This window comes from Pomacea canaliculata, linkage group LG2, assembly GCF_003073045.1.
Source record: "Pomacea canaliculata isolate SZHN2017 linkage group LG2, ASM307304v1, whole genome shotgun sequence".
Lineage (NCBI taxonomy): Eukaryota > Metazoa > Mollusca > Gastropoda > Architaenioglossa > Ampullariidae > Pomacea > Pomacea canaliculata.
This window is the reverse complement of record NC_037591.1, coordinates 25,665,754-25,689,470: the sequence shown is the minus strand read 5'-3', so window position 1 is coordinate 25,689,470 and position 23,717 is coordinate 25,665,754. Positions and strand designations below refer to the sequence as shown.

At 37.0% G+C, this 23,717-nt stretch overlaps 2 protein-coding genes and 1 long non-coding RNA gene across 8 annotated transcripts in view; 1 reads left to right on the top strand and 2 right to left on the bottom strand.

Annotated features, from left to right (window-relative positions):
* Nucleotides 1-13,115, bottom strand: part of LOC112557508 — a 32,972-nt gene extending 19,857 nt beyond the window's left edge. For 3 of the 5 annotated variants that reach the window (XM_025227415.1, XM_025227413.1, XM_025227414.1), the window contains exons 1-9: nt 12,963-13,114; nt 11,632-11,764; nt 10,593-10,697; nt 10,151-10,437; nt 7,939-8,051; nt 6,910-7,068; nt 6,555-6,649; nt 5,398-5,556; nt 1,590-5,093 (exon numbers count right to left, since the gene is read on the bottom strand). In XM_025227415.1, coding sequence (XP_025083200.1) covers nt 1,590-5,093; nt 5,398-5,556; nt 6,555-6,649; nt 6,910-7,068; nt 7,939-8,051; nt 10,151-10,437; nt 10,593-10,697; nt 11,632-11,673 — 4,464 coding nt within the window. In that variant the 5' untranslated portion in view covers nt 11,674-11,764; nt 12,963-13,114. Of the gene's footprint in view, nt 1-1,589; nt 5,094-5,397; nt 5,557-6,554; nt 6,650-6,909; nt 7,069-7,938; nt 8,052-10,150; nt 10,438-10,592; nt 10,698-11,631; nt 11,765-12,962 lie in introns of all 5 variants that reach the window. The other 2 variants (XM_025227416.1, XM_025227417.1) reach the window with 1 other exon arrangement.
* On the top strand, nt 1-15,660 carry LOC112557512. The gene is made up of 4 exons (XR_003097965.1): nt 1-177; nt 6,880-6,972; nt 8,663-8,812; nt 13,700-15,660. It is a non-coding gene; the product is annotated as an uncharacterized LOC112557512 (long non-coding RNA).
* LOC112557510 (alpha-1,3-mannosyl-glycoprotein 2-beta-N-acetylglucosaminyltransferase-like) overlaps nt 14,600-23,717 on the bottom strand; it is a 20,282-nt gene continuing 11,164 nt past the window's right edge. For both annotated transcript variants that reach the window (XM_025227419.1, XM_025227420.1), the window contains exon 12: nt 14,600-23,242. In XM_025227419.1, the coding sequence (XP_025083204.1) occupies nt 23,129-23,242 (114 nt within the window). In that variant the 3' untranslated portion in view covers nt 14,600-23,128. The remainder of the gene's footprint in view (nt 23,243-23,717) is intronic.

Sequence of the window (23,717 nt, the reverse complement as noted above, 5' to 3'; positions counted from 1 at the left end):
TGAAAGACAGGTTATGGCACTCATAAATGTCCTGCTGTGCCACATTTCAGTGGAAGTCCAGGCAAGAAGCCCCAGCAAGCACTTCGTATGCCCTAACTTTGCCAGAGAACAAAGCCCCCTAAATCCCCAATTTATCATCTAAATATTGTATCAGCTGAAAAGTCCTTTGGGCAAAAGGTAAGAGTGATCTTTTTTTCTCGGGTTCTCCTCTGTGTGTAGGGGGAGGGGGTACTTATATATACATAATCAACTAGTCATTTGTTGTCTACTTTTTTTCCAGTGTTATTGTGTGAACCAAAGGCAAGCTTCTGTTTGTAACTTACACAGACAATAAAAAAATTGATATAATAATAAATGTACATTTGTAGAGCTCTGTACTAAAACATCAGTGTTAAGCTTAAAGCAGTAATCAAGAACATGAACAATATGATAGTAAACTTTGTATAAGAAATGAAAAAAAAAGATCCTGCGCAGGCAAACTGGATACTGATACCATGTCACCTCTGTTAAAAAAAAAAATCAGCAAGAAGTGACCAGTGTGATATGTCGAGCACCCTCTGAAGGTCACCTGCTTTTGGCAGTAGAGAAATGTCTGTACCAGGGAAAGTGACTTATCTGCCCCAGTTAAAAAAAAAAATCCCAGAAGAAAAAAGGCTACACTGTGTAGGCTTTGAAGTTGTGAAAGATCATTGTTTTGTCCTACATCCCACAAACCAAGATATCTCAAGTAGAAGACGGCATGGACCTGTATCCTAACGGATGCTAATGGTGACTGAAGTTTGATCCTAAAAAGTCATAAGAAAAAAAACGCTGTTGAGGAAAAACTGGTGGTCAGTTGATAGTACAGTCAGCAAAGGGTGACAGTTAAGGTAATTAGCAAGGTTAACTTTGTGCTGCTGGCTGATGGTGTAAAAGACAGTGAAACTCCTATGGTCGTGTCACCTGGTAAGTCAAAGAAGAAAAGCTATCAACACATCTCCCAGAACTCATATTTAAAAGTTTTGCTAAAACACTGATAAAAAGTAGACATAAGAACTGTGGCTTAAAATGCTGGAATTCCCATTGATGAACAGTAGCTAAGTACTATAAAAAGAGTTCTAACAGCAGTGATTGAAATCTTAATCTCTTGACTGACAGCTTTAGTGGTGACAGGCATGCAACAATTCAGACCATGCCAGCTCTGTTCAAAATTAATAAAGGTGCAGATGAACAATAAAACGATATATTTGACTGATGAACACTGATGTGAAAAACAATAGTGTGATAATAGTGCTAGTGAACATTATCATTGTTCCTGCACATCTTACAATTATTTCATATTTTGCATATGCTATGAGAGTGAAACGTTGACCCTTTCAGTGACAGTATAGAATTTAGAATTACCCCCTTCAATAACTTTTGAATGCAACATGCTCATAACATTTTTCACAAACTGTAAGAACGGTCTTCATTGCCATGCAAGTTGAACATTTTTCACAGCAAAATTAAAGAACACATAGCAATGTATGCAAAACATAAAAGACTGGAGGCAATATGGCAGAGGAGCAGGGAGAATATGAAGGAATAATCTATTGCTTCATTTCACTCACCTTTTTCTGGGACTCCATTTTGTCTGCTTCAGCTGAAACAGTCTGCTCCAAAAGATTGTCGGTGAGAATTTTCTTCTTGAATTCAGATCTTTCATCAGTTATTTCATCAGATTCTTCTAGTTTTTCACCACTCATCATGGATCCACTTTCAGATTTGGAAAACAGGTCTGCTCTCTCCTGCTGGTACTCAAGGAAACTGGAATTACTGAGCATGTCCACACCGATTTTGCGCCTCACAACCTGCTCATCTGTGCTGTGTGATTCATCCAAAGTCTGCTCTACATTGCATTCAGCTTCAGACACTGCAGGGCCTACAAGGTGGTCACTCTGTACCTCCAGATTATTAAGGGTACTGATATACAGTTCCCTGTCTCGCTCAATATGGATGGTCTTCTTGCCTTGTTCTCTGGAAATACTTTCATCTAAGCTTATGTCTGTCTCGGGGTGAACCACTCGTTTCACACATGCCTCACTGTTAGTTTGCTGCTGCAAATCCTCCATAAGAGACCTTTCCATGTTGATAACATCAGGGTGACTTTGCCTAACTGGAGAGGAAAAAGCCAACATGCTGACTTCAAGCTCACTATCACACAGTATTTCATCATCATCTATGTTTCCGCTAGTACTGCAACCAATATCACTTTCAGCCATACTACTGCAATCATTTTGGCCACTAAGATCGTTGCTGGTTTTAGTATCACTCACATTTGGTGCCCTTGTACTTCTGTTCAGGTCATCTTCAAAGTAATTCCCCTCTCTTTCTAGTTGGAAACTGAAAGATGGTTCACTCTGAATGCTGTTATTAACTTCTTCTCTTCCCTCATCTGTCTCAGAATTTCCCTCTCCACAGGTGTCCCTTTTCATGTCTATTTCTGCATGAAAACGACTAGACTCAGAATCCACATTTTCAGGCTCTTCTGCAACAGAACACTGTTGCCGCTTGATCCTTTCCCTGTCTCGTGCCTCTTGCCAAATCTGCTCCATGATATCTTCCTGCACAGTCTGGTACTCCTGACCACTTATCTTTCGGAAACTTGAGGCTTCTGCCACCTCTTTGTCAGCATCAGTTTCAATAACAGTGGCTTCACGCTGATAAAGCCCCTTTTGCAGAGGATCTAGCTCATGAAGATATTCAGTCTCAATGGTGAAAGTACCATCATCTTTCACTCTATCATCTTTTGAAGATAATATACTCTGTTCAGAACTGGCATACCCTGCCTTAGAGTCATCAAGGGAATCATGAACATCCCCTTTTCTCAGTGCTGAAGCAAGTTCTGAGAACAATGACTTTGAAGACTCTGCAGAGAGACTACCAGCAGTGCCTATACCTCTGTTTGATGTCCATGAATGTTCATTCTTACCACTAGCCTCATCAGCTGAGACATCTCTGTCAGACAGATCTGGTTCAAGCCTGCCGGACACAAGCTCTGCTGTCATAGACTCTGTCATGGAGGCATCACTATCAAAATCATCCAGTGTTGGAGGTGAATCATCACTGATGCTAGGATGTTTCACAAGCACTGTGGGAGATGAGTCTGGCACAAGCTTTGACACATATTCTGATGGGAACGTTTCTAAAGCCTTCTGAATCATTTCATTAGCTAGTTCAAAAGCAATTTTCTGCACTGCTATCTCTTTAAGTGCTTCATCCTCTTCCAGTTCATCTTTCTCTCCTTGCTCTTCCTCCTCATCAGACAGAGTGTTGTTCCCTACTTGGTTATTGGGTAGCAGGATGTTTCCCTCTTCAGCCCTCTGGCTGCTTTCTTTAACTCCAGAAACCAAAGAATTAGATACTCGTCTGCCAAACGGGACCCTGTAATCCTGCGCTTCATCTCCAATAAACAAACTGTCGGCATCATCTTGTTCTCGAAAATCTGTTTTATTGGTAGCCCTAGTAGCTTTAATATTGTTGGAGCTGCCACTACTGTCAGATTCTGTCAATGACAACCGTTCAGCCACCTCATACAAATCTGTGACACGAGCATGGTGTCCAGGAGTTCCTAGTGCACTATCCTTGTAACTGTTTTGGGGTGTATAAGGATGAGAAGGGCTACCAGCACTGTCAGTGCCAGGTATGGAAAGCCCAGGTGGACTAACAGAATGTATTTCAGTGTCGTCATTGCACATACTTCCCATTTCAGCCTGTTTCCGTTTGATCCTACTAGAGATTTCTGCACTGTTCAAGCTAGTGAGATGTTCACGGGCAAAGGCATCAAAACTTCCCTCAACAAAACTGTTGGGTGGTGTGAATGGACTTTTCATGGCATCAAGGAGATTTTCACTGTCAGCTCCCAAACCCAGTTCCCGTTCCATTGAGGTGCGTTTTTCTTGGATTCTCTGAACCATGTCAGAACTGCGGAAACTGGGAAGGGAGGTTTCCTTAAAGAAATCTGGGGCATAGCCACTCTCTGCAATCGAACAGCTGTAGCTGTTCTGGGGGGTGAAAGGTGATAATACATCTAGTAGATTTGCTTCTTCACCTTCCCTCAATGCTGCCTTCTTCTCCTGAATCTTCTCCACCATTTCTGAGCTGTTGAAACTTGGGAGATTAACCTCCTGGGACCCCAGGCTGAAGTCAAACTCTACATAACTGTTGGGTGGAGTCACTGGGTAGCTAGAAGTTTTGGATTCATGCCCAGAAGTCTGGCCTGACAGCACTGCAGGCGAAAGGTCTGGAGGGGAGTCCTGAAGAAGTAGATCATGAGGAGAGGTCATGCCCAAAACATCATGTTCTAAGGGGTCACTGTCTTGCCCATCAGGAACAATTTCATCAGTATGAACTACAACTTGACTTGTAGGTACAAGAGGTGGGACAGAGAACACAGGAACAGAAGAGAATATTTCATCATTTAGTAGATCTGCTGACAAGGGACTATTTTCATTCTCATTATCAAAGTGTTTTTCAGCCTCCCCAGTAACTGTAATGGGATGATTACTGTAATTAGTATAAATTTCACCCATGTGGATATCAAGTTCTTCAAAAGAGGCTACAATTGGGCTGTTCCAGTTCTTATCATTAGGATAGTCAACATCATTTGACAATCCTGGTTTATCTTTCAGATCTTCTACTGGCAACTTTATCTCATCGGTAGTGAAGTCTGAAGGTGAGCTCACACTGTCACTGCTGTGAACAGAGCTCAGGGGATCAAACACTTTTCTTTCCTGCAGCTTACTTATGTCATCACTAGCTTCTGTTCCAATTGACTCCGCACAACTGATTAAATCCTCTGGGGTTATGTCCCCTTCACTTGTGCCATGGCCACTTATAATGTCCGTCATTGATGTAAAGCCTTCGGAGCATTCGTGTGGAATGACAGAAAATGCTTCTGCCTGGTTTTCATCTGGTGTAGTCTCTCCTGCAAGGAATCCTTTGATGATTGGAAGTATCTGTTTCCTTGATGCCTTGAAGTTGTCCTGGCAAAATGGAAGAAAGTCTTGATGTTTGATTGGCAAGGGAGACAGTCCCAAGTGAGGTGAGTTGCTTGCTTGGAGAACATCAGCCATCTATATAAAGATAAGGTTAAAAACTTTTTTTTACAAAAAACTTCACAGAAGATTTTACATTAAATAAGGTTTTAAATGTGATAAAGGACTAACAGGTACAGCTTAACTCAGTCATAAAACTAAGCTATAGTTATAAAACTAAGCACAACAAAACTATCTTAAAAAAAAAAATTACTATGAAGGAATAACATTTTTTTTTTTGCATAATAAAAATCTTTCTGCCAAAACATTGGAGAAAATCAGGAAATTAGATATAGAGCACACAGACATGCCCTAAATCTGGACTATTAGTGACACTACTTACCTGTTCACGATAGACACGTGATGTAGAAAAAATACCAAGCTGACGATTAACAGATCCATCTTCATTCACAAGCACTGTAAGAACTACCACTGCATCAACACCACAATCAGATGCAAATATTTTCAGGCTCCTCTCAAAGTCACTTCGATCCATAAAGCTCTGTTTTAAAAACACAATTAGAAACTCCTAAGTTTTACAAAAAACAATGTTCTGATAATAATGCTAAACCAGTCAACTTATGTTCTCTACAAATTTTTCAATTTTCAAAATCTCATTCTGACAAGAAACCAAATGAAACCTGTAACAATATTCAAAAAAGAGTTTTCCAAATTCTGAAATGTTTCTACTATGTAAGTAATTTTAACATTCTTTCAGGTTAGTTTAGTACCCCATCAGATTTGGTTAACACCTCAAACAAACTGTATGATCAGGATTTGATATTAGCAAAAGCTGGGCCAATTATTATTAGTACAATGCTTTTACATCTGAAAACATGCATAAATTATATATGCTGTATTTGTTGAAAGAGTGCAAAACAGTGTTGTTTTTTAAAGAATGGCCATGTTACACCACCATCAGTGCACTGGTTGCGGGTCTACACTTGTATTGATAATAAGATTGCAAAACTGAAATACCACTGCCATCATGACCTTTTTGTTCAAACTGTTAAAACCCTACCAACTTTGTCATTTCCCTCAGCTTACATTGTACCTCCTTTGTATCATATAAATCAGATCTAAAGAAAAAAAAGTTTGTGCATGACTTTTTTTGGGAAGGGTGCCTTACAGCTGTTTCAACATTGCAAGTATTCAAGCCAGATTTAAAAACACTTAAGCAAAAATCTCTCATCCTTGGCATACTTTTCCTCTTTTTCTTCCAATCTGTCTTGCATGCTTTACCTTAATGATTGTATCCATTTCTCATGCATTTTAACATGCCTTTCTTTTTTTAGTATTTGTACAGCATTTGGAAGTTCCATTGCAAGAAAAAGGCATGTTTGAATTGACTGCCATCATCATTATCACGAAGTTCTAGAAGCTTTCAAACTCAGAAACTTCAAGCATATATTATTCCATAATGGCTGTGAAGATTGCAAGAGAAGTTGTCATTCATGCATACCATGAATATCCTGTGCCTTCTTCCCACCACTCACTTACCATTATATCTGCAGTGACAGAGCTCATTGCCACCTTCAGACTGTCCCCACACACAATCTTCAGATCTTTATGCAGAATCTCTTCTGTTGTAAGGCCTGAAGGAACATAACAGAAGTGGCAGTGTATAGCAGACTGCATGATTTTACACACAGAGAAAATACCTTTATCATTATCACGGTCTTTTTTCTCTAAATTGATCAATTACATGGTGATCAAGAATTATATCTAACAGCAAATTCCAAATTGATTTTAAAAGTAATGCACATTAGTTTGCTTTAAACAATTAAAATGTACTGGTAACCTACATATGTTCTTTACATGCCAGGTTACCTCAGAAAAAAAAAAGTCATCAAACCTGAAAGATCACATTTGGCCTTGCTTATGTCATCAAAGAGCGCATCCTTCTCTATATCAGAAGGTAAGAAAGTTTCAAGCTGATCAGCTATCATTTCATCTTTTGGAGTTGATCTCCCAGCCAGAGGAGAGAAGTTAATGGTGTCAGTTACTATAGCACCTGCAATGACACAATATGAACAGACATCAAAGGAAACCAGCATCAAAGTTTTATTTTGCACTTAGAATTTTTCGAGTTAGTACCATAATGTAGCGAAATGTGCTTTAGGGCAGTGGTTCTCAGAGTGTGGTCCGCGGACCACTAGTGGTCCGCAGGCATAAGTCAGGTGGTCTGCGGCTGACAGTCGTCATAAGTCAGCAAAGTGATGTTTAAAGTGATGCATTCCTCGCTTTAACATTTTAATTACAAAGAATGAGGTAGTTTTATGTCAACTTATTACTATACTACTGTCACAGAAGGACATTTAGTTTTGAATTGTAATGAAACAAATGAGGCAATTTAAATTTGAAATTCATAGTACAGAGTTATTTTTAGGCCTTGGTGGTCCGCCATAATTTTTACTTAAGTAAAGTGGTCCACGGTCCGAAATACTTTGAGAACCACTGCTTTAGGGTGTCCGACTACCCTGTAAGTAGTGACACCTGTTTGATGTTTGCCCAGCATCCAGAGAATCTGATGTACGTGTGATAAAAGATGCTGAATAGTCAGATTTCATACAAACCACCAAAGTAAAGAAGTAATGAATAAATTAAGACAAAGACAAAATAGCAAAAAAAGAGAATAATGTACATAAGTGGTCTTATGATTTATTTTGTAGGATTTTATATGGATTAGTCATGGCTGGCTGTTACATCTTTTCATAGCCATTAGTAGTCGTCTACTCTACCATCTTAGGAATAATTGAATAGTCTCTGGGTCATGATCAAGTGATCACATTATCCAGTGATCTAAGGAAAATATCTCAGAAAAGAGACATCATGATTACAAAGCGCCACTTTAAGAATGTCAGGTCCTGATCAATTACATTACCATAAAGCAATGATGCCACAGTCTCATCCATTGGAAAAGTCTCATCAGAAAGTAATGCCTCAGCCACCAAAGTGCAACAGGAGCCCACCAGTTCCAAGGTGCTTTCCTGGCATCTGCAAAAATAAATGGGGTGACCCCACAGCTCTTAGTATCTTGCAGATACAACTAAGTCTAAATCTTTTTTGATCAATAACGTACTGATAAACTATGATCTTCAAATAGCAGCTCTGAAATGACATGCAGATATACATCACATGAACCAACAACACTAGCAGTTATGGATTTTGACTGGTCTGGTCATTCATTGACAAGGTCAAGACAAACACATGAAGTTTTGTCATGCCAACAACAGCCAAAGCACCATGTTTCTTTAACTGCTGTTATACAGTCCTGCATTAATCCTCTTGATATCAGTCTACGCCTAGAGTAAAATGAAAAATTTCTTTCATGATACTGCTAATACCCTTAGCTTCATCGTTTGTTTAGAAATTGGCATTTATGCAACATAAAATGCTGAAATTACCATCCGATTTGGACACAGAATGCCAACCATTTGTCTTGTGTAAAGCTGAAGAAAGAACTGGTAACTTAAGAAATGTTTAGTAGGTTCCTAAAATCCTTACTGGCCATTCTCCTCCCCTCCCACCTCTTTAAGTTTTCAATAATCCTTATGCGCGAACTGTAACTTTCATTCTGTTGATATTTCTTTCTTTATCAATGTCAGGACAATAATCATTGGAACAGCATGCCAAGGACCTGTGCTGTCTTAGCCTGGCTATTCCCCCAGCCTTAAGTTTGCTTGGGGAAGCAGACAACAGAGTGGTTTGAGCGCTGGCATCCAAACTAACACCTCATCCCCCAACAAGCTGAAAAGGTTAGTGAATGATCTTAACCTTTTTTTTTTTTTTTAAATACTTTTACCTTAAACTTGCTACAAGCTTCTTTTAATTTGCCATTTTATTCTGCTGAAGCCTTACTGATAACTTGTGACGTTTTTACCATCAATCTCGACACTCCCACAAGAAGCGCCATCACCCCTTATGATAACACTCCTGGTTGAGACAGCAACATGTTTAGGCATATGGCCAAACATGGCCATAATACATCTGGGAAAAACTGGGCTAGATAGTGCAGATCTCAAAGCATGACCTAAGTATCATATTCCAACATGCATCTAGGCTATACAAGCACAACAGCTCCAAAACATTTCTTTAGGTCTGCATTATAAACATGTTCCAAAAACACTCACAAATTGTTATAAAGCCACATGAGGTGCTGCTGGCCACACAAAGACACCTAAATTCTTTCCTAATCATTTCAGCATTCTACAAACAGCAAATTGTGAAATCCTAAAACATCTGCCATCAAAGTGTTATGTAATTTAGGAATTATAATAAGAACTGTCACTGATAAATTTCAAGTAATCAAATGAATAAAAAAAAAATTAAAACAAGTGCACTTCACATTTTAGCATGTGCCAGTCCAAAAACGTCCACAGGCCGGATGCAGCCTGTGGGCTGCAGTTTTTCTTCACCTAATCTATATGATGCTAGTCCATTTTCTAACACTTTCCCTTTCTCCGTACGTTGACTAGTCTACCTGTTCATCATCCTCTGCAGCTTTACAAAACTATCAATTCTTACTATTTGCTCCCTCGGTCCTCTTTGCATATTCTATTGTCTTTTATTACATGTCTGCATGACTGTTTATCCTTCCATCCATTGTATGCTGTCCATGTTATTTAAATAATACATTTATTATTATTCCCCCACCCACAAAAAAACACACACACAAACATCTCTCTGTCTCTCTCTAACACACATAAAGAGTCCTGTCATTACTGACAACCCAAGGAGGCACAAAACATGTGTATGACTATGAGTAACCAATCATGACAACAGATAAAGGTCTCTGGTTCATCAGGACTCCTTGGTTCTCAAATCAAAATATTCCTTAAAGAAGTTAGTTCTACAGGTCTTTCACAAAGTTCCAGTGATGAATACTTTCAGCTCCCGAGCTGGTGTGATTAACACCCACTTTACCTAATAATTTTCCCTATTCAAAACCCTAACGCAGCCCCACCACTATACCACCTTACCTCCACCCATTTAGTTTCTTGGTTCTCAGTAATCTCTCACTCTCTCTTTCACACACATACAGAGTTATCTATATCTACAAAAATGTTTACAAAAGTATGCACATTTCAACTCACCTATCAGGCAAGCTGCCGTCCTGTGGTCGATGATCTATAATCTGAACCACATTCTCCTCTAAAGCTGACAACCACAATGGCAAAACATGATGATCCACCAAGGTCACTTTCAAATCTGTCAAGTCTTTGACCTTCAGCAGGTCAATGTCATCTAGGAAGATAAGATCCTCCTCAACGATGCCATGTCGCCTAAAGTAATAGGTAATTTCTGTTCGAAGCCGAAAGTCCCCTCTTTTCATGCTCAATATTGGGAAGAAGATGACCGTTCCCAATGGAGCTACAGAAATCTGCAGTTATTTTTTAAAAAAATGTAAGCAGACATAACATATTTTAACAATTCCACCACCACCATTTAGCACATGAATGTCCCAACCATCTACTAACAACTGCCCCCCTCCACACACACACACCACATGCATACACATGAACAAACAATGCTCACCTCATGCAAATAGAAGGCATAAGTGATTGCTGAAGTAGCAGAATCTAAATCACATGCCTCATTACCCATCACAATGTGAACAGCTGGGAAGTCATATAACTTATCCTAAAAAAGAGAAAGAGAAAATGATATTACATTACAAGCAAAAGATTTACGTTTCTCCTACCTACAATGAGACTAGCATCAAGCCACAAATTCTCTGGATAACCCAAATCAGGTGTAGCTTCAGTTCTCATATTTATAATTATCTTTAATAAATATAATATTAATGGTATATACCATATTAATTATATTATACGTTTTTATAAAAAAAACACACATCAAGTTTTCACTTCCTTTTGATTGCTGAAGTTATAATGTAAAGTGATATTATAAAATGTAGTTGTCTGTCAGGCTATAAAAGCTTTTAAAAAAATCTCCATCTCCATTTGAAGCCAATAACTAGGCAAAAGAAAAAGTGCTTAAATGTGCAGCAGCTAAAACTTGCTTCCTCTTTGCATGAATGTGTAGATATGGGAGTGTGTATTTGTGAAATAATCATACAACGGACACTTTATCAAAAGAAGTTCTAACAGTGGACATTTCAAATTAATGATGACAAGTTTTTATACTCGTAAAACTGCAGTTTGATGTATGTTACTTATTAGTAATAATAATACAGTACATTTGTAGAGCAGAATTTTGTAAATATCCTCATTATGCTTTATAGTTCTAAACAGAAACACATTAACATCACACAGCAGCCTGCTGAGTGTGAACATAGTTGTTTCCGCACATGAACACACGTGCATGTACAGACTGGGTGGATGAAACCTAAGTACCTGAAGAAAACTACCAATGATCAAGCCTGTAAACAGGTCTAATAGATGGTTATTGGTCTCTCTGCAGTGACACTGGGTCTGTGTGCAAACTCTCCCCACCTCTTCTCAAATATCATAAGGAAGTCAAAGAAAGGGGAGGGGAAAAAACCTTCTGATGATGTTTAAGATTAAAAGTATCTATAAATATATTGATCACACCAAGACAGAGATCTACGTACCAGTGCTCCTCTGCAAAAAGCAAGATATTCCTGCAGAACCATTTTTTCCAGAAATCTTGTTTTGAATAGCCCACCACAAATGTCAGACAAACAGTTTTCCCATCTAAGGCATGGCTACCAACAAAAGTATGATCTGCAACATCAGGAATTTTTCTTTGTCAACAATCAAACCTTCATTATTTTAATATCCTGGCATTTGTCATAGCATTTTCTCAAATAAAAATGGATAAAGTATTCTTTTATGCTAAATATCAATCTGTGCAAATCTTTATTTTCCAAATGCTGTTTTATAGACGAGAATTTGTTTAGTCAGTAGCCAGTTACTCTATTTGTTTGTATCAGTATTTTTAAATAGTCACTATTTGAAGTGAATTATCCTTATAACAACAGTCATCAAGTGGGCATAAGTAACAAAATGTATTCCTGCAGCAGACTACTTACTAAAATACTTATTACAGCCTAGGAACTGATGATTTACAAGCACTCTATCACATGATGCTGCAATAAAACACCCGAGCTGCAAGAAGACAATGAGCTCTGGGGCAAGCTTCTACATACATATCTCAAAATCTGTTTTGGTTTCATTAAGTTACAGCATGCAAGCAGTTGGCTCTCGACCATATGTGCTTTGCTTTCATTTGTTAACATGGCCCATATGTGGTTGGTTGTGGATGGTTCCTTCTCCTTATTACAACTGATTTATAATAGAACTACCCATTCTATTTTCATACATGAATACAAACACTGACATGCAAGTTGCACTTTCACTGGATAGTACAAACTTCAAATTGTGTCATATTACTCATATCAAAAGCCCTGACAGACCATTCTCGTCTCTATTTCTTGACATCAACTGAATCACCTAAAAGGCCGATTCACTCCAGTACCTTAGTTGTAATTATTATCTCACTTAAGATTAATGACATCAGAACCAATGAATTAGGAAGAACGGATTACTGCAATACTGATATATCTGCAAATATAAACTCAACGACCCCGTTTCGGAATCTTTATTCTGTAGCAACTTTAAAAGATCATTTTAATACTGCTAAGTCTACGGATTAAAGCACACAACCGTAACCATAAAATAGATTTCCGTTATATCATCTCACAGAACCCTGAACGAACAATCATACTTATAAAAATTTAACTGAAAATAAACTTCCCTTCTTTTTTTTTTTTTTTGGCATGGGATAGTCATTGAAGTAAAACGTCTTTCTAAAAACCCAAGATTTGTTTCATTATTGCTTTTTAACGAGAATGAGTATTAACGATGCGTCACTTGCTTGGAAAATAAATACATTAAAGTTTCTCCACTGAATATTATTTACCAGATGATGAACGTCTTTTTCCGATATGGTTATAAGGACCCTGGCGGTCACCGTGAGATATCCTTTCCAAGATGCTTCTTGCGGAGCAGTTTGTTATTAGACAATACACGCAGTATTTTTAGACTAAATGTGCTCTCAGACGAATAAGAACATCTCGGGTTTATATTTGCTTTGCTGCTGCCAAGAAGATGGTGTGTTTTGTGATTCTTCGTTTAAGTATATGAAAAATTATTTAAAAAGATAATTTAGTTAATAATGACTTGCTAACAGTAATTTAAATATATAATGTCATTAAAGTCCTGGCGTAAGTCTTATGAGACCTGACTCACTTGATTTTCTCTGATTGCCAGCAAAAACTTTTTTTATCAATTATTAAACAGTATACCCAAATTCAATTTTGGATTTGTCGCATAGAGTATAGAACTAAAATCGCAACGAAGATTGAAACCAAGCTATTGTACCACCAATGATGTTTCATATCTAATCTGTGCTCTTCCCCTGACGCTCACAAGGGAAGTAATACTATACAAAGACCGCAGCAGCTACTTTTCTAGGTTTTATACTACATGTGAAAGCTTTGCAGTAACGATTTGTTTGTTGGGTGTTTTTTTTCTTTTTCTTCACAGATTCTAGAATTTTCATTGCAAGTCTTTGCATGCACTCGCAGCTTGTCGGTCGGTTTGATCACTGACCTAACATAGTGGTAATCATCTATTTTTTATGATGAATGTGTGCAGGTCACCCAACGACGATAAAAGAGATACAGAAATTCATTCATTTCCTGGCTAAATCATGACATGGACGATGTGGTCGAATCGACTGGAGACCCACAAGTCTAAAGACGAGGTTTTTTGGTTATCTTTTTCTTTGCAGAGAAACTGGCATACTTTCACCAGTCTTGTAATATTTTTCCTTTGTGTTTTGCATTCAACATTTATTTTTTTTCCATTGTTGTTTACATGCTTCTCTCACTGTACTATGCTTGGAACTTTCTCTAAGGGAGAGGGATGTTGAAAACAATTATTGTTTTTGTTATGAAACATGAACAGATCTACAGGATAAAAATAGTAAGAAGTCAGTCTGCAGACTGATGTTTGTGACAGAAGAAATAGCCTGCAAAATAAATAATAAAATAAATTCCCCCAAAATGGAGGATGGGTTGCAATGTAGACTTCAACTACATGAAGGAAAACGTACTACAAGATAACTGTTCCCTAGGCCAAACTAAATATGAACCAGATGAGCTGCTATAGACTGGCATTTACCCGATTAGATAACGTAAATAAACACAGGCGCGCGCGCACACACACACAAAGATGTATACGTGCTGACATTTTTTTTTAAGACAAATTTGGTATCCTCATTTAACCATGAAAATAAAAATGAGTGCTATTTATTAAAATAAATTCTTCATTTTCACTTTAATCTCACACATTATTTATAACATATTTTACATTTGGTTGAGAGGTTAAAAACAGGCATGAAAAGAATGTTCAAGACCATTTACAACCATCCTTCCGCAAAGAAATTCATGAACAATATTATCACATATAAACTTTTCCTACAGATCAATGTATCTCATCTCCATAAACACACAAGAATTTTAAATCTCACTCACAAAAAGTTCTTCAAACTGATTTTTTCACCTTTTTACTGAGAACCACATACATTCAGGCTTTGGCACCAAAAGTCAGCATCAAGAAGACTGAACTTCTGATAAACATGGCTAAACTTATATGATACTAATTATTGCCACGTTGTTTTAATCAAATCCAAGATCACTGTTACCTCAGTAGGTTCTTTTTCTTCCCCTTTCCTTACCGTGTGTGCACATCCACCTTCTACATTTCTGCACATATGTTGGAGACTTCCAAAGGCTACTACCATTGCTGCTGCCTCTATTTGTATGAGAAATTTTGCTGCTTGGAAGGTCTCTAACAACTTCATGAAATTTATATCTAGTATGTAGACAAAAGTGGTGAGTATTTAGTGGACTGCAAGAAAGAATGAGAAGCGCAGCTATGACAGCAAGAGACAAATTACACATTACTAAAAAGTATAATTATGCTGCCTTGGTTGAAATTGCAGCTTTCATCACCTTTCCAAAAGAACAAAACATAACATTGTGGCAATGTTAAACTACTGATAATGGGAATATGATGGTAACTGCAGTCTTGAGGAAAATTAAAGTATCCAACAAACAAGCAATTGCAAACTTCCTTGATGTTCATGTGCATACACACAAATCTCAAGACTTTTATCATTCATCGGAACCTAAGACAACATACAGCTAAAGATTCCTTGTATTACTCTAATCCTTCGCAATACACAACCAATCCGAACAAATAAAATTATATTCTCCTAACCAACTTCACCTCAAAACCATCACCAATGTGGGTTCAAAATTAAAATAAACCCCTGCCAGAAAGAAAACCAATCAAAACTGAACAAATGTTTCTCAGATTAGCCTATGGAATGTAAAGATTAACTAAGACCCATATCGTAGATCATCACAACTAGTAAACTGCAAGCAGAATTTTATAAAATTAAAATGTACACAGTATAAGCAACATGACACGCATTATCCATCGCCAAAGAATGTACATAATCATCTGTCACTTCAATAACCTGCAATGTCTTTCATTTTCTGAAATTCTAAGTCCACTGTCTTCAATAAAATTGCTTGTCAGCAAGAGATGAAAAAAAAACCCCAGATGTTCTGACATGTCATTGGAAGCATAAGAGAGTTCATGAACAATATGGCCTTGATTGAAGTATTAATCCTTGCATAATGGGTTTAAGGATAAATTTTACAAATGTATTTGTGTGTGCATACATGTGTTCTGTTCTTAAGCACTAAGATCATGCTCCTTAGGAGTGTAAGTGCTTTACAAATTTTGCATTATTATTACTATGTATATGTGCACAGCACGTGTAAACTAAAAACAACTGCACAACTCTGAGGAGATATCTTCACAAGAAATTAAAGTGACAGTACACTCTAGAAAAACATGTTGTTTTAAAGATTTTAATAACATTTTTTGACAGAATAATCAAATATAAAGCATCTAAAAATGTTTTAAAGTAGTTACGATCATAATTTTTAAGGTAATGATTTTTTAAAGGGCATACTATTTTGTTCAAAATAATTTTCAGACAGTACCAAAAATCATAAATCATTGATTTTAGTGTCTTTGTAAAGTACAAACTATTATCTAAATTTTCAGTAATGCTCATTTTGATATCACAAATAATCTGGAATTACAAACATTGGCTTTTGTATAAGAATTATTTTCGCTGTAATTAGCTTTTAGAGAAGAATTTTACTTTTGTCCGGCTCAATTTTTTGGGGGGGTCCCCACTTTGACCACACATATCTCCAAGACTTTACTTTGTAAAGACACTAAAATCAATGATCTATGATATTAGAAATATTCAATTTTTGAAAGTTATATTTTTTTTAATCATTGACTAGTCAAAATTTTCATCATAACCACTTAAAAACATTTTTTTAGATAGCTATTTTATATTTGATTATTCTGTCATAAACATCTTTAGAACAAAAAATTTTTCTAGAGTGTACAGTGACCTTAGGAATTTGTTTTCAAAGTATTTTCAGATAATCTTCTCATGCATCAAGTTGTGCAGAGATAGCAAAACACAACTGAGCAACAACAAAAAAATGGCACAATGTTACAAGCATTTTGTGTACAAGCAAACTAAAATAATAAAGTCTACACATTTATGTATAATTCTTCTTGTAAGTGCTCTTTCCTACTTTGTGTACATTAAGCTTGGAGAGCTCTTCACTCACATTTTTAGTATATGAGATCTACTTTTTATGTCTGTGTGTAACATATCGTCAGATGTTTCCACCTCTGTGCACAACATAGGTTTCAAAGTTATCAAGTTTAATGTGTCAAAATTGATTAATGCAGCCTACACATAGAGAGAAGGAAATAACACTTTTAGCAGATGAATAATTATGCTGCCCTGACTCACAAAGCCAAATGCATCCGGTCCTTTGGCCTCACATTGTGCACAATTTTATGACGATGCCGTTTACCCTCTGGTAGTAAGCAGAATGTGTAAGGATACCTGCACATGCTTGCAAAAGAGTTACAAAAAAAATTAATGGCATTTTTTTAAAGTTCTTGACAAAAATAAAACAAACCAATAGCTACATGCTAAACCTAGAAACCTGATCTGTCAGCAGTTCTGTTGATGCCTGCATGTCACTGTGTCATTCAACACAAGAAACTGAAAACAAAACAAGATGCAGACTAAGTCAAACTTGCAATGCTGTTTTAATATGTTGCCCTTTTAATGTGGAATTCACTTCCATTTAATATTTCTTCTCAAAATTTAAAAAAAAAAATTGAATATGTCGCTGTTCTTGAAACATTTGTATTTTTGCTAGTTTATTTATTCCACTCTATTCCCACCTGCTATGCTGCAAGCTTTTCCAGATGCTATTTCCACTGAGCAGAGAGACTGTATTGGAGAGATAGTGTATAAGATTAAACCTTTTAATTTCATGCTTATGTTAGCATGATATATTTATATTTAGTTTTACATTTTGTTCAATCTTCTTTGCAAAGTGTGGTAAGTATAGTTGTTCCTGGGACGCAGCACTCACTAAGTAAAAGACCAGATTTGAGTGCCCCATTAAAGACCTACCAGGTTTTATACCTATACAGTATCAACGATTCCGGACACCTGTAAGGTGAAGGGTTCTCCCAAAGAAAAAATACAATGCAAATTAAGTTTATGTTCATGCAGCAGGGTGACACAAGTAATAATGAAAGAAAATTTTATGATGCTCCTAAAATAAATACAGGAGAACCAACAGCAATTTATCAATGAAACCAAGGCATTATGCTATTTCTGAGTTGAGACTACAAGTACAAGCAAAAATAAAAAGCCTGTGACTATCTGTTCCCCTACACCTACCCCCACCCCACTCTCTCATTTCACACCTCTACAACACCAAGACTTTCTATTTGGGTAGAGTGTACATGAATGTAAAAACCAGCAACAAACAGGAAGAACAAAAATTAAAATACCATTGGTTTAAAACTACATGGCTGGAAATTTATTCTTGTGTTATCTTCCATTTAAGTGAACCTAAAAGTTTCAGTAAGTTTAAGGAGGTAAAGAAAATTGTACAAGTGTAAGTTGGGATAATGTTGAGGGAATCACCAATCACCAACCAGCCTCAAAATCCAAGCCTGCAATAAACACCTGGCAAAAGACATACATTTTTTTTTTTTTATCAAATCCCTGAAGAACCAGCATACTCCTTTCTCATCATCAGACCAGCAAAGTCAGAAATGAAAGGTAGGAAAAAAAGCTTATCCACGTTATCACTAAAAAAGTACCCTGTGAAAACAACTACATGGAAAATGAGGCTCTTCGGGAAGGCCATAACCAAGGTCCCACTGCAAAATCAATCTTTCTATTTATTTAAAGACTCAAAGCAGCTTCCCAACCGGAAATGATGACCATGGTGCAACAAAAATTCTAGACTAGGAGACCTCATCTGAGCCAGTTTCAAAAAAAAACAACTTATGTTTATGAAACTCAAACTTTGACCCAAATCTGCCAAGGTATTTAAACTACAAGCTACTCCTGGTGGTGGCCTGTACATGAAAATATGGGAAGTCATTGCACTGGCATTTACTGGCAAATTTATGTAACATCCATGTTAATTATACCATAAGGAATATCTAAACACTATGCATACAACCACAGGACAAGATTGCCACCACCTTCTCATACTTAGAGAGAGGGGTAGGGAACCTATTTTTCCTGCCAAAGGCCATTTGGGTATTTATATCATTTGCAGGCCATACAGGTACGTCCAATTAAAAATTAGCCTGCTATATTTGATCAAGCTGTAGTTTTGCTAGTGTGTTAATACTTTTGCAACATGTATACTCCCAGCCTGCCTGTCCTCTGAGCCACTGCAATCGAGGCAGTTGGGCTGCAACAAGTTAACAAGAAGCATGTGTCTGTCTTGTCATTTACTGATACATGTCCTGTCTATCCTACAATATTCTTTGCTTGTTCCTAAAAATTTACTTTATTTTGATTCACTTAACATAAATTTATGTCGCTAAGAAAAAAGTTCCTAGATGTATTAAATTTTGAGTCCTATTTGTGGTTGCCTTGGCAGGGCCAGATCAAATGATTTTGCAGGCCTTATACAGCCCACAGGCTGGACATTCCCCAATCCTGCTTTAGACAAATAACCAACCATGACCATGAAATATTCCCACAAGATCTGCATCAACTACTGTAATAAAATAAGAAAAATGAACAATGCATCAAATAATGAATGCAGTCATTGTGCCTTTTTTGTTTAATTATTTTGGAAACCTTGGGTACAATAAATAAGTCCTTAGTCTGGATAATCTTGACCTGTGTGAATAATTAATATAACCATAAAAAAACTATTTTAAACATACTGTCATTTTCAAATTTAAATCCTTACTGTTACTTAGAAAATTCTGCTTTTTAAAGTATACACATTTGTACAAAATGAGGAGTATCATGGAGGCTTTCTTCATTCACATCTACAGACGCGATTTTGTCAATACAAAAAAGAAAGCCATAAAAATAACGCTTAAACTGGCAGGTTCTCTAAAGTAAAGACACAGATGCTGAAATTCACCCCTTATTTTAAAAAGGATCAGGGTTAGGTTTAGACCTATTTAAGACATTTCAAAGTCTCACCAGAGACTTTTCTGCGAGTGGGGGCCTCCAAATGTAGTTCAAGAAGGTCTAAGAGTCTTTAGGGTCTGAAACTGGAAAGTAAGCACAAGCTGTTCCACTTCAGACTTCATTTCCACCTATCCATTTTAAGGTACTTTCCTTGCCATCTCAGATTTCAATCACTTTTTTAAGCATAGCCTCCCAGCTTTTTCTAAATGCTTATTTTTACGCAGCAGGTAAGGCAAATGTAAAGGTCATCCCCTAACCTTTTTTGGTTGTCGAGGAGTGAAGTGCTAAAAACCACACTTTTCCTGAGGCCAGCTTTTTGTGAGGGTAGTGCCCATCTCCTCTCCCTCACTGTCTTATCTTCCCCTCAATCAGGTATCCATTCCTAAAAGATGGATCGAATAGGGGAAGTTCACTGTGCCACATGCTATGCTGCCAGGTTTGAATGTCAGTCTCCTAAACACTCAGCTATGTGCTTCGCCATAGAGGGTAAATTATTTTGGAAGAATAATTTAATTGGTTAAAAGTTTAAAATGTGATATATTAATACAACCATCCAGAAACTACAATTTCTTATAAATAATTTACAAAATCAAAAACTATTATCTCAAGTAAATCAAGAAAGAGCTACGGTTGGATAAGATGCAAACGTCAGAATGGTACACCTGAGACTAGATGTGACACACCTGTGGAGGAAATGACACAAGTGGGCCAAGGTATGGCACCTGACATCAATCACTAATAAGCAGGTATTAAACTATGTCAACCATGAACAATAGGAAAAACTGAACGTCAAACACAAAATAAATACAGACCCTCATCCATTAAAAGTTCCTTCTAAAGCTCATGTAAGCTTCTGGAACAGTACCAAAAAAAAAAAAAAATGCATAGACAATGCAAACTGATGATGTCAAAGAATTGGAGTAACAACAGTTTCAACAAAACACTTAATATAAAAACAGCAGTTTGCCCTTGATACACAGATGAAATATTGTCTCTGACACAACACACAATTATGAAATGTAACTAATGATTTACCAGGCCTCAACCAAAACAGAGAAATATGGTTATAAAAACACTACTCTGGAAATTGCAAGTGATTGATGATGATGATGATGTGAGCTTAAAACGCGCAGCATCACGACCAAGATAGATCACACTCTCTGAGCATACCATTAATGATAAATGAAAGATAACAGCCAGTGGACAGTGAGGTACATATAAGGACAATGAACAACATAAAGATGAGGTACAGGAGTAGAATGTAAAGCAATGGATGAAGGTATAAAAAACATTGTAAGATGGAGTTGTTACACGATGGTTAGCATGACAGACAGTACTGCCAGGGTGTTAAGAATCATCATTTAGATATGTTTTCCGAGAGCATTTTAATGTAGTCTTAGAGTTAAAGTGGCAAATGTGATATGGAACAGAGTTCCACTGCTTAGCAGCATGAAGGGAGAAGGTCCGTTGTCCATATGTGGTTGTCTTTGTGGGAGAGAGGGAGGAATAAGTCTGATGAAGAGCAAAGGTTTTGGGCAGGAGTGTGGACAAACAAGATTTCAGTAAAGTAGTGGGGGGGAGTAGCCTTCAAGGAATCCACAGCACAGAGTTGAGAGCTTGTAGTCTATTCTAGCTTTAACTGGTAGCCAATAAAGAAGATAATGAAGAAGTGGTGCAACATGTTCCGATTTGCGAGTCTGGAAAGTGAGACAAGCAGCTGAGTTCTGGACTTTCTGAAGCTTGTGGATGAGGTACTGTGGACAGCCAGCAAGAAAAGAGTTGCAATAATCTAATTTAGACAGGACAAATGAGCAGATGAGAATTTTGGTGGTTGAGATGGACAGAGTATGGTAAATGGAGTTTATCTTCTGGAGATCATAGTATACAGAACGTCTAATGTGAGAAACATACTTATCACCCATCATACATGACATTTTCTTCACAGTATGAGAACAGCAAAAATTTAACTTTTACAGAATTTTGTGTGTGTATGGAATATACACTCATCTATTGGATCTAAAATATTTTATATCCTGGATATGGCAATAGCTGTTAAATAAACCTATGTGTTTTTGTGTACATTGCATGCATGTTGCTATGTTATGAATACTTAATGTGATTGATTATTGAAGAACTATCAAAATGTATTGTTAGTCTACCACAAATGCTGAGTATAAAAAAATAAAAGATAATAATGTAGATAAAACAGAAATGACACAAATGACAAACTTTTCAATAACATGGCTATTGGTCAAATGCTACTCCAAAATGAATCAGTTAACTTAATAATCTCTTTGATTGCAAAGTGATATTAAACCTTATATGTTGGCATTTCTGGTCACATTTTTCAATTGAAAAAGTTCCATAAAAATATTTCCAAAGTATGGATGGTGATGGTAATTAACAATAAGACAGTCTGCAATGAAATTTTTGGTAAATGAAATATGAAAATACAACAGATGCTGTATTCTGACAAAGGACACAGACTCTTGAAGTACAAAATTTGTTTCTTCCTCTGAAAAAAATCAAGACAACGGCACACAGAAATAAGGGATGTGCTGAAAAAGAAAAAGGTAAGACAGAAAATATAAGCAGGAGGCTAAAACAATATTAAGAGACTGAATAAAGCTACAAGTAGACAATCATCTCATGATCTCTTCTGTGGCATAGACCCTGTGTTGATGATGCTTTCAGCTACTGTTAATACAAAACAAGAAAACAAGACACCAACATCTATAAAAATAGAAAGTATGTCAGTAATTTGTAGGAACAGTAAAAATGATGGCAGCGAAGACCACAAAATAAACTTCCAAATTAATATTGCAAATCTATTGCTCTTTTGCACAAACTTGCATGCTGTCTTGGGTGATGGTAAGATGCAGGATCACAGATCACAGAATTAATGGACCACATCACATGACCAGACACAATGCTGCTGCTTCTTTTGTGAGGCAGAAGAAGCCTATTAAAACTTTTACTACCGTATAAAATCATCATGCTGAATGAGTTTCTTCTCAATTGTTACTGCAGAAGCATTAGCTGGTACAAAAATGCCATCTTCCTGAAAACCTACAGAGAAAGCCATGATAATACCTGATACGCAGTCACATTCAAGATGTTTTTGTATCGTTTAAAGATGAATGATACATTTAAATATATATAAACTTTGTAGTTCTAGAAGAATGATTTATCTCCACAAGGTTTACACTATGTCAACTGAAAACTTTCACAAACTTTTATAGCTCTCATCAAATAGTGTCCTCTCCTCCTCAGCAACATACGCAGTGATTTTGCATGCCTCTTAGTGAACACTTTCACCTGAAAGTAGGCGAAAGTGATTCTTGCGATTGACATGAAAGACAACCCTAGGACTTGAATATTTCTTTTTAATTTAACATATTTGAGCACAGAAATATGTATCTTTAGCAATCCTATAACTTTTATGTCCATGTTGTGTCGTATCCAGTCCAGTCGGAAGGAGGCGCTACATATACCCGTCGCCCTCTAAACATGAAACTAACAACACCACGGTAGGCAGCACGAGGAACTCCAGCCTGTTAAAAAAAGGAAAAGAAACCATCTATGAGAATTTAATAATCATAATGTATACATTGTCAAGACAAAGTTTTAGCTAAATGGGTGAAGCTAACAAAACACAATTCTCTACACACATAAGCCCAAAACAGGTGGGTTGCTAGAATGCAAACAACTTAAGGCAAGGGGGGTGGGGGAAATTGGTGTTTTACGCCGTGTCAGCAGCTAAGGCTATATTACAGCAAGCAGCCAGCCCTGTAAACAGATGCCACGTGCAGAGAAAGATCAGCGTGCCCGAGACGAGAAATGAACTCAGGGCAGCCAACCTTCACTGTATTGGTGACAGGCGCTAACAGCGCTAACCGTTGCGCCACCGGACCGCTCCAACTTAAGGCAAGAACAAATAAAAGAATAAGATATCACAATACCCTTCAGATTTTACTTTGCCATGAATAACTCCATTTAAAAGCTATATTAAACATACTATGTTATCTT